Here is a 15,914-nt window from a genome sequence, read left to right as displayed (position 1 = left end):
GAGCTCAATGTGACTAAGTAGTTAGTCACGGGATCATGCATTACGGAACGAGTAAAGTGACTTGCCGGTAACGAGATTGAACGAGGTATTGGGATACCGACGATCGAATCTCGGGCAAGTAACATACCGATTGACAAAGGGAATTGCATGCGGGATTGCTTGAATCCTTGACATCGTGGTTCATCCGATGAGATCGTCGTGGAACATGTGGGAGCCAACATGGGTATCCAGATCCCGCTGTTGGTTATTGACCAGAGAACGTCTCGGTCATGTCTGCATGGTTCCCGAACCCGTAGGGTCTACACACTTAAGGTTCGGTGACGCTAGAGTTGTTATGGGAAATAGTATGTGGTTACCGAAGGTTGTTCGGAGTCCCAGATGAGATCCCGGACATGACGAGGAGCTCCGGAATGGTCCGGAGGTGAAGATCGGTATATTGGACAAAGGGTACTGGAGTCTGGAATTGTTCCAGGGGTACCAGGTGATGACCAGCGTGTCCGAAAGGGGTTTCGGAGGCCCCAGCAAGCGTTGGGGGGCCTTATGGGCCAAGGGGAGAGGGCACATCAGCCCACTAAGGGGCTGAGCGCCCCTCCCACCCCATCTCACGTAACTAGGAGAGGTGGGGGCGCCACCCCTAGGGCAGCCGCCCCTCCCGGCTTGGGGGGCAAGTTTCCTAGGGGGTGGGGGCGCCCAAACCCATCTAGGGTTTCCCCTGTGGCCGCCGCCCCTCCCCTAGGGAACCCTAGGGCGCCTCCCCCTCCTTCCTTCCCCCTATATATAGTGAGGGAGAGAGAGGGCAGCCGCACCCTAACCCTGGCGCAGCCCTCTCCCTCCTCCAACACCTCATCCTCTTCTGTAGTGCTTGGCGAAGCCCTGCCAGAGAACCACGAGCTCCATCACCACCATGCCGTCGTGCTGTCAGAGTTTTCCCTCAACTTCTCCTCTCCCCTTGCTGGATCAAGAAGGAGGAGACGTCCCCGAGCTGTACGTGTGTTGAACACAGAGGCACCATTCTTTGGTGCTTAGAACGGATTTGGCCGCGATCTGAATCGCTTCGTGTACGACTCCACCGACCGCGTTCTTGCAACGCTTCCGCTTAGAGATCTTCAAGGGTATGAAGATGCAATCCCTCTCTCTCTCTTGTTGCTAGTCTCTCCATAGATTGATCTTGGTGATGCGTAGAAAATTTTGAATTTCCGCTATGTTCCCCAACAGTACCACTCATGATATGTTCATTTTATATTCTTAAGCTTTGGGAGTTAATGAGATTACATGATGCATATCTAGTATAATCCTTGGAGACACCCGATGTGACATTGGGATGACGCATATGACGAAGATTAGAATGACAGAAATCATGTGTTGTTGTCGTGGCATAATTTTTGGGGCTGCCCGAGGTGACATTGGTGTGTCTCAATAGAATAAGGGCAGTTTGGTTTTAGGCCTAGCAATGCCACACTTTACCATACAATGTTGCCAAACTTGCCTAAGGTTAGTTCTTCAAAATGAGAGCCACAAGTTTTCATGCCTAAGGGAATCTTGCCACACTTTTTTTGTGTATATCATGTGGGGCCCTAGTGTGGCTTGCCTGAGGTGTGGATTGAACCAAACACTCATCTAAGTTGGTCAAACTTGCCTAACCTTAGGTGTGGCAACCTTTGGCAATCTTAGTCACAAACCAAACAACCCCTAAGATTAGAAAGATAACTTTTGAGGTGGTTTGCACTTTGCACACCTACGATATCTCATCCGGAATTAGTCCAATAAAAAAGAACTATGTCAGGTTACATCATGTAATTTAATGAAAGTTACCATGTTGGGTGTTGATACTAGTGAACCTACACACCCTAGGCCTTGTTTCCAATAATTGCAAACCTCATTTCAGTCAAGTTTCCATCTTGTTACCTTCTATTTTTAATTATTCAAAAAATACAAAAACATTTCAGCTTTCCGTATTATCTATCTATCATCAAATCAATCTCTTCGCTGAACTAGTGCACCTATACAACCACAACTAACTAGGTGTTGGGGACACAAGAGACTTATTGTATCTTTTTGAAGTGTTACTTGAGAGGAGAATACAATCATCCTACACCTATCGTAGATTGATAAACCTTATTTCATCCACTTGAAGGAAATTTGTTGATGTCCTACAAACCTCTGCGCTTGGAGGCCCAATGAGATCTACAGGAATAGAAGTGCGTCATAGATATTAGTAACCGATCTATACCAATTACTCATATTGTGATGTAGATGGGGATGAGCATTGGTGCTATGGATAGTGATGGTGGTGATGGTATGGATGAAGGTGCTCCCAATGATGCGTTGGTGTTGGTGATGACGATGGCTTTGCATTCTCCCGATAGGAGGTGACAAATTCGGCATGATCGATCCTCTGAGGAGTAAAAGTAGGGTTCAATGCCCCATGGGTGACATAAGATTACCATGAAAATATGATGTTTTCATGGGGTAGATGACACACATATGTAGTTGGGAGCCTTGTGGGTTCCACACATCCTGGTGTGACGTCTTGGGCATAGGGCACATGGTGAAGGTGTGTGGGGCCTACATGCTATCCCGGGTCCATCTTGTGGCTTCGGTGGTATTTTCCTCCAAACCAACTATTATATTTTTGCTTTATTTTCCTTGTTTTGAAAAGGTGTTTTCCCTCGTGAAACCTTCATTTTTGACTCTGTCAATATTTTCATCCCCTCTCTCGGTACAACCTTCCAATAAGACAAAGAACAGTGATAAAGTATCTCTATGATATTTGAATATCCTTTAAAATGGTAGTTGGATAAGCATTGTAAACTAGCACTTTATCATATGAAATTGTGATGCAAATACACATATCAAGTTATCAACACACACACAGGGGGAGAGAGAGAGAGATGGTCTCATTATTTTGGGTCCAACTCCCAATTTGGTTTGCCAAACTATCTTAAGAGCTAGTAGGAATAAACCAACAATTTAATATTGTTCACCACAATGTAATATTGTTCATGAACATAAAAACAATAAAGCATCTAAAGGAAGCCTTAACGACAAACAACTAATGAATCCAATTTTATGTCGTGACCACTCAATGAGCTTCCCCAGACCCGCCCTATAAGTCCGGATGGTCCAGACTTCCCCAAACCCGCCCATACATGTGGAGAAATGCGGTTGTCCGGACATATCCGCCACATCAGCTCTAATCCCCCCGACCCCCCCCCCCTCTCTCTCTCCATCCGATCGTATGCACATGTCCAAACAAGTGGGTGATACATTGAGAAACACTATTTTTAAAGAGGACAAATGGGGCTCAATCTTTTGTTGTTCATGGACATATGATGGGCTAAAATTTGACACGTGCCCTTGAAAATGCCCTATGTATTCCAATCATGCAGATGGTAAATAACACTAAAAATTTTGCTACCTAAAAATAGCAATATTGCTCCTATAAAGAAGTACTCTCTCCGTCCAAAAATACCTGTCATCAAAATGGATAAAAAGGGATGTATCTAAAACTAAAATACGTCTAGATATATTCCCTTTTATTCAATTTGATGGCAAGTATTTCTGGACGGAGGGAGTACCAGTGAACTTGTTCTTTGTTGGGTAGCAAGTTCCACGGTAGTCACTTCGATGGAACTTTTTTTAAACCATCCCAAATTGGTCATAGTCATAGGAATTGTCTTATCGACGAACCGCTTGAAGAAATAAATAAAGCATATGCACTATATAGGAAGCCTTAAAGAGAAAGAACACGTATCCAGATTTTTTATCCTTTAATGTATTCTAATCACGTACATGCTAACTAATGATTATAATTTTTTATGACAAAAAATAATGACTATAGTTAATTAATCGCCTCAAACAGCAATACAATCTTTTGGCAGAAAGCAATACTTACCGATTTCAAAGAGAAGTATATGTGAATATGTATTTTTTTTCCATGATAACACGTTGCATAGTAGCAACTTCTCTCACGCAATGCGCGCCAAAACACAACCACAACCTACCATCTTCCTCCTTGGGAATGCCCACTTGGTCGTCCTCGCCACAACTCAACCATGTCATCGCCGTCTTATGGGACCATCTCCCGCTCTGTCCTCGTGATGGCAAGCATCCACTAGCATCGGTATCGATGGTAGAGGTGAAACCATCCTTCGTGCTAACATTGTCACTTCTAACAGTCAAACAAAAAATGCTTCATCCTCGACAAGTAAGTCGTAGGTTCGGTGTGTCTCCACAGCCTTCATCTCCCCTGGTGAGTGAACATTTCTTGTTGGTGGCGGAGCCAGAAATTGAAGATGCTGAACATACCAAATGATCCAAACAACCCAACATTGTCCATAAGAGGAGCCAAATTAAATTAGGGAATTCAGTGACACAACAAGAATTCCACTACAGAGAGGAAACCAACCATCATAAATATATTTTTGACAACACTCCTAAAATCTCTAGTACAAGAGGAAGCAGACTTTTCTCACTTTACAGATGTTTTTGTATCACATGCCCTAGCATAGCTGGTCCCCTCCTCACAAGGAATGAATGAAGCAGCCTTGGCACATAGTACTATTTTCCTTCCAATAAAAATTAAAATAAAAGTAAAATAATATAAAAAACTGTTATAAATAAATCTCCCCTTCATGTGTTGAGTTGTATCATCATGTCATCTGCCTCCTCATGCAAATGATGCCAAGAAGTGATAAGCAGCAGGCGCGAGGGTGATAGATCAGCGAGAGCCGAACGCCGCTCGAATCTCAGGTGAGACAGCCCAAACCACCCTCGCCTCTCGCTCCCATTCCCTCTCCCTCCCCTTGCTCAGCTCCGTGCTCTTGCGACCCGGCTCCTAGATCTTCCTCCCCTCTTTCCCTCGCAAGAATTTCCACCCGATTTCCGCGCTCTGGTCGCTCTTCTTTCTGCCAAGAATTTCCTCCGATTCTTTTCCAGCGTAATCTTAGTTCTGACTTCTGAGCCGTGTGTGTTGTTTTCTTGGCTGAAGCTTGATTAGCTCCGTGGACTGGTAAAAAGGCGGCGCGTTTGAGGAGATTCGGCGGGGCCCTGGTGCCGGGAAGATGAACAAGGACAGGTCCCGGATCTCGGCGGATGGCGGCGGCGGCGACGGCCTGCCGCCGCAGCCCTCGCGCCGCTCGTCGACTCCCCCGCCGGAGTACGACATCAGCCGCATGCCGGACTTCCCCACCAGGAACCCCGGCCACCGGCGCGCGCACTCCGAGATCCTCAGCCTCCCCGACGACCTCGACCTTTGCGCGCCCGGGGGCGGCGACGGGCCCTCGCTGTCGGACGAGAACGACGAGGAGCTCTTCTCCATGTTCCTCGACGTGGACAAGCTCAACTCGTCGTGCGGGCCGTCGTCGGACCAGGCGGAGTCGTCGTCAGCCGCTGCTGCCGGCGGGGGCGAGGCGGCCAGGGCGGGCCACGTGATGAGGCCGAAGCACCAGCACAGCCAGTCCATGGACGAGTCGATGTCGATCAAGGCCGAGGACCTGGTGGGGGCGCCGGGGATGGAGGGGATGTCCACTGTGGAGGCCAAGAAGGCGGTGTCCGCGGCGAAGCTGGCCGAGCTTGCTCTTGTCGACCCCAAGAGGGCAAAAAGGTTCGATTTCTCCTTTAATTGCTACTATTGTGTAACGTCCATCATCTTCTATAGAGTTCAGGTAGCCTTTTGTGAAATGCTGCATTTTTTTCTTCAACGGTATTTCACATCAAGTATTTGCTTCATCCACTGGTGAGATTATTAGCCATGGGAGGATTTAGTACACTACTTCACATGAGTGGGTGTAAAATGCTATGCTTGCACGAAATGAGAAGAGATGATAGGTCTCAGATAGGTTAGACAGTTAGGCGCGAGGAAAGAGATCCATTTGTTGGACAAAAGTGTGATTGGAATCAGATGCCTCATGTTCAGCACCCTTATGTTTACATTCTTTAGATAGCTTTTTTGTTGAAGATGAAGGTCATCTGTTTATGTGGTACACATGAGCATATGCTGATTTGTGATTCGGATGATTTGACAGGATTTGGGCTAATAGACAATCTGCGGCAAGATCGAAGGAAAGGAAAATGCGCTATATTGGTGAACTTGAGCGCAAGGTGCAAACCCTGCAGACAGAAGCAACAACATTGTCAGCCCAATTGTCATTGCTACAGGTATGCATTATCTTTGGAGTGTTTCTGCTTATAAAGTTTTTATCCATTTATGAGACTATTTTGGATGCGGCTAAGGAAATTCCACACATGACTTCATTATCTCAAGTTAGATTGATATATGTGTTAAACTGCCGCGTAGGGATGTATTCTATCTGAAATCATTGGAGCTTAGGAATTGGTTGAATAATTTCATCCAAATTCTTCAAAGTAAAAACCCTCTGTTACATGCCCTTTGGTGTAAGGTGGTTTCCTGAAGATGGCGTGGAGATCTTCTGTCATATTTACATAGCATTGAATGTTTTCAAGAAAAGCCATTTTAAGGATGGAAGTTCTCGTATATAATTAGCACAAGTGGCATTGAGTACAGCCACATAGTGATGATGCTGTCGGAAGCATCATGTTGTATGTTACAAGATGCAATATCTTGTCTCCCTGTTTTTGAAACTAATAACGAAATTTTGTCGTGTTGCTATGCCATGTGCATTTTGGAATGGAGTGATAATATTGAGGTACCACTTGTTGATGAGCTAGTTGGCTGGTCTCAAGCTATATCCATTATAGATGCGCTAAAACTAGAGATGGTATGGAGCACACTTCAAAGCAATATCATAATAAACGTAATATCAATATTCAATAAATACCCAATGCATCTGACCACTTCTCACCTGTGGCCCATGGGCAACGATCTGTGTGATAATCAAAACTTGCTTAAAGTACTTCTGCAATATTTTGCGCTTGACTGCTTGTGTTTCTGGTTTCCCAGTCGAGAAGCTTAAGTTGAATCAACATGCAAGTTTTTTTTTTTCATAATCATAAGCCTTTCTGGTAGATAAGAGCATTGGATGTCAGAAGATCTTTAGGCATTTCCCGAACTTGGATTGACTGGCTACTAGTCATTGCCAAGTTCTAAAACGTAACATAAATCATCATGGTTGTACTATAGAAGTTTATAGAAAGGAAAAGAAAATGTGGTGTAGCAAGGAAGGTAGCAACTATTACATGAACAGGAAGAAATACCATGCATTGTGATCTGAGAAAGAGAGCTAGTGCTGCCCATTCATGGTGCAGTTTTTGGCTGTTGGTATTACGGGGTTTCATCCATGTATCTTTAGAATGTCCATATTAGTACTACATGCATTTTCTGTGTGCAGGAATGTAGACTTTTTATACTGATCATATTCTAAACGGATGATAAAAACAGTGCAAACCATGTGTGGAATGTGTGCCAACGTACAGTAGTTTGGCACGTTGATATTTGAATGCATTGAAGTTCCTTCTGGTCAAACCTATAACTGTTAAGGCTATAACATGGTCTTTCTGCCTTCTAGCAAACTGGATTTGCCCTCAACTTGTCGTCAGTCAAATTTACTGCATTCACATCCATCAAAACAATATCAACCAAATATGTTTTTCGGGATGAAGATACTTGGTTTCTATGCCCATGCTCTATTTATTATGTAGTGATAATCATGTGTTTAATTCAGATAGCTAATGACCATTCTTCTCATTATGTTCCTATATGCCAGAGAGATACCAGTGGGCTAACAAGTGAGAATAGTGAATTGAAGATACGTCTGCAGAACATGGAGCAGCAAGTCCACCTACAAGATGGTAATACACACATTTCTGACCCCTAAATTTGGTTGATTCTAGTTTTTAAAACTAGGCGTTATTAGGTGTACAGCATAAGTAATAAGACTTTGCAGGTCATGTTGATGCATATAATAGAAGCAGGGTTGGAAGATCTCAGTTGTGGGTTAGAAGATAGTCAGTTGTTTGCAATCTGAGTACCTGTTTAAAAGGAACTTTACGATGTCAATGATGATAAGAACAAAACTTTGTGCATCTAGTCTATACTGTACGCCAACCATATCATGGACATCGATTGTTTCTGTAAAAAAACACGTTTCTTTCAGTTTTATCTCTCTTCTTACACCTTTATTCTCATTCATGCCATCATGCACGTACACAAGGGAATTTCAAAGTATTAGGCCTCCTTTGGTTTGGAGGAATTTTGTAGGATTTTTATAGGATAGGATTTTTATAGGAAAAATTCCTTCAGAGCTCTTTGGTTTGTAGGAATGAAATCCTATTCCTATGGAGGAATTCTTCCTATCCTCCACATTTCATAGGAAAATAAACATTAGCCTAGACTCAATGGAAAAAAATCCTATGGTGTGAATCAAAGGGCATCTCCTTTTCTATTCCTATGCATAGGATTTGAGATGCATGTCATCTCATATCCTATGACTTTTCTATTCCTATGATTTTTCAATCCTATGAACCAAAGGAGGCCTTATTGTTTTCTTAACATTCCTTTTTCCTCTGGTGCAGCTCTAAATGACACCCTGAAAACGGAGGTTCAGCGGCTGAAGGTGGCAACAGGCCAGATGGGCAACGGTGGGGGGATGCTGATGAACTACGGCGGCATGTCACAGGCGCCGCACCAATTCGGAAGCAACCAGCAGATGTACCACAACAGCCAGTCCATGCAGTCTCTGCTAGCGACGCACCAGCTGCAACAGCTCCAGCTCCACCAGCAGCCCCAGCAGCAGCAGCAGCCGATGCGCCCTCAGCACCACCACCACCAGCAGCAGCAGCCACTGCACCCGCTGCAGGCACAGCAGTTCCAGCAGGCGGCGCGCGACCTCAAGATGAAAGGGCCGATGTGGGGCGATGGGAAGTCATCGGGAGGCGGTGGCATCTGAAACAACTAGGTCCGAAGATGATGATGATGATGCGCAGGTGTAGTGGCTTTGGTGTTGGCTTTTTTAGTTTCGGTTGAACAGTTGGGATGATCGATCACAGGTGTTGACAGTGTCGTGGGCGGCGTTTGTCTGTAGTTGTTGAAGGAAGTCACTTTGGGAATTCTAGGTTGAACCTTTTGGTTTTGGTCCGGTAGAGGATGCATTGTTGCGTCCAGTTATGGGCATACTCCATGTTGTTGTTGTTGTTGTCGTCGTTGTTGTTAACTTAAACTCAGGCACTGATGGGTTTGCCCGTTGGGCATGTTAGAGGAAATGAACAGACTAATTGCAAGACTGCTAGAGTGCTGGAACCATTTTATTTGTTACCATGTTGTCTCTTGGTTCCAGTGAGCATTTTGCAGGTGCTCGGGAACTGGTGCTTCATGCTCCTATTTTCTCTACAAATCCATCCAATTTTTTTAAGGGATGATTTTCCTACCCACGAGGAGCCCCATTACTCAGAAGGGATACATTCAGATTAGTCTTATGGACAAAAGGCCCGCAGCTCGTGAGTTTCATGGGCACTTAATAGATCGAACCAGTCATTAGTTTTGCTCGTTAATACTCCCTGCGTACCTAAATATATGTCATTTTAGAGATTCTAATATGAACTACTCCCTTCGTAAAAAAATATAAGAGCATTTAGATCACTAAAGTAGTGATCTAAACGCGTATATTTCTTTATAGAGGGAGTACATACGGAGCAAAATGAGTGAATCTACACTCTGAAATATGTCTATATACATCCTTATGTAATACGTATTGAAATCTCTAAAAGAACTTATATTTAGAAACGGAGAGAGTACATCACAATATATATCTTTCATCTTACTCTAAAAGAACTTATATTTAGAAACGGAGAGAGTACATCACAATATATATCTTTCATCTTAAGTAACAACATTGCATGACTCCGTTTGTTTGTTTTTTTAAAAACGACATTTCATAACACCTCAACCTAATTAATCGACTCAACTCAACCCAGGGTAGGCAACAGCCAGTGCACCTCATGTGTCCTTCCTAAAAATTCCAGCCACACTCCCATTCCATTGGCGCACCACCTCACAACCAAAAGAAAAGGAGAAAATCCAGAAACAAGATCCCAAGGGGGCACCGAGCTCTCTCAGAGCTTAGAGCTTCTCGGTAGTCGGATGCGTTCTTGTCCGTCGGATCGAGCCCTCGGATGATCTGGGCTGACGGATCGAGCCGATGACACTGTCGCAATGAATAGTTATCTCTTGTTTGCGATGCCGCGTGTAATTCTAGTGCCCCGCTGAGGGCATTTTTGTCATTTCATCTGTTGGCGTATAAAAGAAACCGGCTCCGGCGAAGACCTAGCTGCCTGCCTCCTCCCACACTCACGCCCCCTCTCCTCTTCCCAGACGCGGCTCCCCACCCTCTTCCTCCCGCCCCCGCGCTGCCATCTCTGCCTCCTCCTCCCACCGGCCGCCACCTCTGGCTCCTCCCCTCTCGCCGCTCGTCCTCCTCATCCCGCTTCCCATCCCCGTCACGCCTCCCTCTTCCTCCCCACGGAATCACAAGCGGCCCTCCCTTGTGCTAGCCGCTCGCGGTCATGAAGGGCGGTGGAGCCAGGAGCGGTGGCAGCGGGTTGGTGCAGATGCAGCTGCGGCTCCCCTGGTGCTCCTCTCGTGCTCCCTCTTCTCATCGACGGCTTCTTTGGCTCCCTCCTCTTGACCCAGGTAACATGGCCGGTGGTGGCGGCGGTGGATGTGGGGATCATGAACAGCACCCTGTAGATAGGATTGACGATGGCATGGGGTGGTTGCTTCAGCTGTTGTTGTTGCTTGGGGCTCCGTGGTGGTGTCGGCGTGCTGATCTTAGCACCCCTGACCTTCCTCGTGCAAACCCTAGGCTTCCAGTGTGGATTGGTGGCGGCGGCGAAGGGAGGAGGCGTGGACTGGGATGGGGTGGGGTGAAGGGGAGGCTGCACATGGTGAGGGGTGGCAAAGATCTCATCCTCTCCATACTCCAGCTTCCACGCCACACTGGTAGCCTCTTCTTTCTTCCTCTTATCTCTATTTTACTTTGTGCTTACTATGTTGTGCTTGATTGCTTGCTACTTGCATTGAGCATCAATGAATGCCACTATGGCAGCAGGGGTAGCAGCAATAGGTCGGCTCGGTCACAATTGCAAGTTTCTTTATTATTTTGTACTGTTATAAGCAATGAATCTTTCAGATGACCTTGGTGATTTTAGAATCTGCAATGCCATATTTAATTGCACTTTGTTTACAATCTACGCGCGCGCGTGTGTGTGTCTGTGTGTGTGTGTGTGTGTGTGTGTGTGTGTGTGTGAGTGAGTGAGTGAGTGAGTGAGTGAGAGAGAGAGAGAGAGTGAGTGATGTTAACCACGGTTTCCTTTTGTTATCCAGATTGGAATTGGCCTGAAGAATGATGTAGACTTAATAGTTGATTGTTCTATTTGTTATTAATGCCAGTTCTACATATATATGTCGCTGGTCTAGCTATTAGCATTATGGTGGCATACTTTTGTATGTTATTTCTATTTGCAATGTTGCCCATTGGATGGCAGTGATGTATGTATCCAATTTTGGTATATTTTATGTCAACATATTTTTCTTTATAATGCCATTTTTCTAGAATCCTGGTTGAACATAGAAATAAGACACCAGTAGAATTCTATCATATTTCCAATATTGAATGCGTATATAAAGAAGACTTATTTGTTCACATAACTCTCAAATGTTTGGGTTATTCAATCGGTTTCAAATAAGTATGTACAAGAATTGTGTTGCTTGCACTGTGCTTGGGGTTCAGATATTTTGCATGAATGTTGTCGTGCCCCTCTAGAGTTATTTATCCATGTCGTTGACCGCCTATATTATGATAGCTCTTTAACAAAGTGGTCACATTCCACAGGAAGAAGAACCCGTAGTACTATGAAGTTTTCACCAAGAGCAACTACAACTTTGAGAAGCCATTCCTTTACCTTGCATGGAAGCTGGTTAGGTAATTGTCTCCCTCCCACATTGCTTTCTTTTTCCCGTGACACATCGTGTATGCCTCTTAGACTTTTATATTGATTATTGTTTAATGTCTTCAATGGTGACAATTATGCCAACATTCATTTCATTGAACCAGAGGCCCTTAAGCACACATCTCACACCAGTTGGTCCAGGGTGGTGGTTAGGGTTTGGTGCCAGGGTCATTTTCAGGTGTGTGGCTGTTGTTCCTTCGGAATTGGCCGGCCTACCTCGTGGGTATCCATCTCATGTGCTCTTCTTCGCCGTCCACTCGATGTACCACATGCCTTGCAGTTAGCAATTTTTCGATCTTTTAAGGAGTCTTGATGTGTTATTTTCTTCGAAATGGATGATTTGTTTATGCGTGTTTGATAATCTTCTTTGAAATGTACGACTGACTGCTTATTAGATTGGATTATACATGTTTGATTCTCTGCTTTGAACTGTACGAGTGCCTACTTATTAGCCCTGTAAAATGAATGGCTTCAATGGGTGCATTTGTGGTCAAGGGATGGTTTGGTGCATGCATGGTACTTACACTGTGTTATTCATTGTTGATTTATAGCACAAGCTGACATTGTTTAACATCTTAGGTGGATGTGCTTGGCCAGAAGAAGGCATGTACGCCATCAACCTCGCCCGCTTCTGCACAACGTAGGTATAGTGAATTGTCCTCCCTTATAAGTTGTTTGGGCTCGGGCAGTGTGTGTTCTTCTCGAATGTTTACTCTTGATGCTTCGTGTAATTTAACATCAATATTTTGTTCCTATTGATTTACAAGTTACACTAATGAAACTTTAGTTATCAAGGGTGTATAATATCTTGGAAGCTTAGTGTTGCAATTGAATGTTCTTTTGTGTTTAAGCTAAAAAAATGTTCATCTGCATTGATTTATTTTTAGTTGAGGATGAAGGAGCAACATGCTCATAGTATTTCTATGAGGATAAGTTTGTTTTGTAGTCACATGCTCATTCAGCATCAGATGGTCTATTTTAGCATTATTGGTTCATATTGCTTAAGGACGTGTCTATTTTGTCAGTACTGATATATCATTAAGCTCCTATCTGATTAAGGATGTGTTTCTGTTGGTACTGCAGGTCCATGCTAATTGAGCTTTCTTGGCAGGCGAAGAGTCCTCTCGTGCCCTGGACTTTAATTTAGGTAGACTAGAAGGGTCACCCTTCTGATGACTCCGTTCATGCCCATCCAGAAACAAGAACAGCCGCAACCACCACGTGTTCTTAGAGTTTAGCAACATCCGCCATCGCGTGTTCTCAGAGTTTAGAACATCCGGCCGACCGTTGTGTTTGCTTGATGCGTTTCCGGCTGTCGGATCTCGCGCGTGGACGATCTGGGCCGCCAGAAGAAAAAACAGCGTTGTAGCAATGAATAATTACCTCTCGTCCGTCCCATCGTGTGTAGTTCCAGTGCCCCGCCGAGGGCGCTGTAGCCGGCCGGTCGGAAGCCATTCTTTTTAGGGCGATGATGATCAACCGTGGCTGAAATAAGTGTGCCTTCGAGCAATGGAGGCACATGTGGGTATCAAGTTGGATCCTCCCTGTTGTCTCTAGAATCACTTTCATCTTGTGATACCTGTTGTTCCGTCCTTGGATGGTCATTCTTGTTGAGTGATAACCATGGCAGCTCCACTGTGTAAACAGATTGATCTGGTGATAGGAGATGGCGGGGTAGGTTATATGATCAAGGAAAGGCGAATCTGAGCCCACTATGCAATGAACCCTGAACCATTTTTATTTGTATTTAAAGGTGTTGCTTATTTATGATCCAGTGTTTAAAGCCGTCCTATGTAAAGATTTCTTCTCTCTCATACCTTTATTGCATTTAAGTTGTTCTTGATCTTTTATTGTTTGTTATTGGTCCTTGATTTAAACTGGTTAAGAGTAAGTTGCACTTTGTTATACTAGAAAGACTCGCTCCCAGCAAGTTAATGGTTGAATGGCTTGTTTTACTTCGGTGTGATACTGTTACTTATATTTTTTTGCAAGTTACGAGTTGCAGCTATTTTTTCTTACATGCTGCAAATAATAATGCTACAGGATTTTTTGAGTGTTTTTTTGGAGATAATGTTGGATTGTTCATGTAAAGGGTGTCTGAGGTAGCATGTCCCATGTTGTTGTCTGCATCCATAACAATTTTTCAAATGATGTGATTAAGTTGTTGGGTTAATCCGAGCCATTGAGAGGCCATTTCATTTTGTTTTCTGTAGTTGTGTTGAAGCTTTCCCCAATTCTATCTGTTACCCTTGCATTTTTTGGATCACACACTAGACTAAATGTAGTGAGCTTTAAAGGATGTGTATTTTGTTAGCTTTGTAATTTATTTCCTTGCTAATTAAGCGTTTGGGGTTGTTTTGTTGCTACCTTCTGGACGGCGGGCGGGCGGGCGGATCTGTGGACGGCATCACCATGACCTTATTGTGATGGTCTAATCTCGAGGTGAAAAATACTCTCTTTGTCTCTCATTTATGTTAGTTGAATAGTTACTTGATTTGATACTGGTTAGCGTACTGCATGTCATTTCTAATTTTTGTTAGTCCCATTCCGCAACTACAACTTGCACGATAAGGACAATCGAATAATTCTAATTTCTAATTTTTGTTAGTCCCATGGATGGTAACAATCTTTTGCTATTTCTTGTTGTATGCTATCGTATAATGCCTCCCTACTTGCTCAAAATCAAATGTACATCTATGAGAAGGTACAAATTAAGGTCGGTACGATGGCAGTATATTGGCATGTTTGCAAAAAAATAGCCATGTAAGTTCAAAAGAACATCTTTAACTATTGCTGCTATATGCTCTGTATATTTCCTCTCTGGTTCCTTCAAAAGCGAAGAGGGCAAGGTCTCCATCGTTGATTTTGAAGAAAGTAGAGAGGAAAGAAAATGTATATAGCAGGAATATGTGAAAACATGTTCTTTTGAACTTACATGGTGACGACGGTCCTTGATGGCGAGTAAATAGTTAAATGATGTTCGCTTGATGGCGAGTAAATAGTTTGGTGATACGTCTCTGTCGTATCTACTTTTCCTAATGTTTTTCCTCTTGTTTTGGACTCTAATTTGCATTATTTGAATGAAACTAACCTAGACTGACGTTGTTTTCAGAAAAACTACCATGGTGTTGTTTTTGTGCAGAAATAAAAGTTCTCCGAATGGAAGGAAACTTTGCGAGGATTTTTTATACAATAAAAATAATTTCTGGAGCCAAGAACCACCGGAGTGGGCACCTGGGTGGGCACAACCCACCAGGCGCGCCACCCCCTCCAGGCGCGCCCGGGTGGGTTGTCCCCACCTGGTGGTCCCGCAGACCCTGAAACCGACGCTATAAACTCCTATTTTTCCAAAAAAATCAGGGAGAAAGAATTGTCGCATTTCACGAGACGGAGCCGCCGCCGTCTTCAGAAAATTGTACGTGGACATTATGAACTTCTTTGAAAGGAGTTCTTCGAGGAGGACATCCTCGGAGGCATCTTCTAGTAGCAGCTTCGCTCGTCAGTCTTATGTTGAACTGAGTGAAAGTTCCATACGAGATGCCGCCACCAAAACATGCTTATGGCCATGCAACGATTATATGGCAGGTTGCAACACAATGCTAGCAGTAGATGTTTTTATGGTGGAATTTATGCCACACGCTTAGCAAGAGAGTTGGGTGTTTCACCTTCGCCCTATGATGCTATGTTACCCACGCAGTACCTAGACTTTGATGCTATCAAACATCATAAGATCCTTAGAGGTGAACCACATAATTTCACTTATAAATTGTTGTTTAATAAGGACTCCATGGTGGACACATATTTGCCTGCACCTGCTCTCTTTAATGTTCACAACAGGGGAAGATATTTTGTTCTTGAGAGTGAGGCCCGAGTCCATAACGCAGCAGTTGTGGCCGCACGGCAGGCTGAGGCATCCGCACCGAGAGCCTCCGTGAGCTACCACTCCGATCATTACACAGTCTACTGACATATTACCAAGTTAGGCCAAA

At 44.2% G+C, this 15,914-nt stretch overlaps 1 protein-coding gene across 2 annotated transcripts; it reads left to right on the top strand.

Moving 5' to 3' along the window:
• Window positions 1-4,637: 4,637 nt before the first annotated feature.
• On the top strand, window positions 4,638-9,206 carry LOC119311147 (transcription factor RF2a-like). 2 transcript variants are annotated; one of them, XM_037586778.1, is made up of 5 exons: window positions 4,638-4,752; window positions 4,991-5,605; window positions 6,027-6,159; window positions 7,686-7,770; window positions 8,494-9,206. In XM_037586778.1, exons 2-5 carry the CDS (start codon window positions 5,064-5,066, stop codon window positions 8,865-8,867), a joined length of 1,134 nt encoding a protein of 377 aa, XP_037442675.1. In that variant the 5' UTR covers window positions 4,638-4,752; window positions 4,991-5,063; the 3' UTR covers window positions 8,868-9,206. The 2 variants fall into 2 exon arrangements, with proteins under 2 accessions (XP_037442675.1, XP_037442674.1); XM_037586777.1 differs by lacking the exon at window positions 4,638-4,752 and adding an exon at window positions 4,759-4,894.
• Window positions 9,207-15,914: the final 6,708 nt, after the last annotated feature.

Source organism: Triticum dicoccoides, chromosome 5B, assembly GCF_002162155.2.
Source record: "Triticum dicoccoides isolate Atlit2015 ecotype Zavitan chromosome 5B, WEW_v2.0, whole genome shotgun sequence".
In the NCBI taxonomy this organism is placed as follows: domain Eukaryota; kingdom Viridiplantae; phylum Streptophyta; class Magnoliopsida; order Poales; family Poaceae; genus Triticum; species Triticum dicoccoides.
The sequence above is the reverse complement of the archived record's forward strand: the minus strand, read 5'-3'. Positions and strand labels throughout refer to the sequence as shown.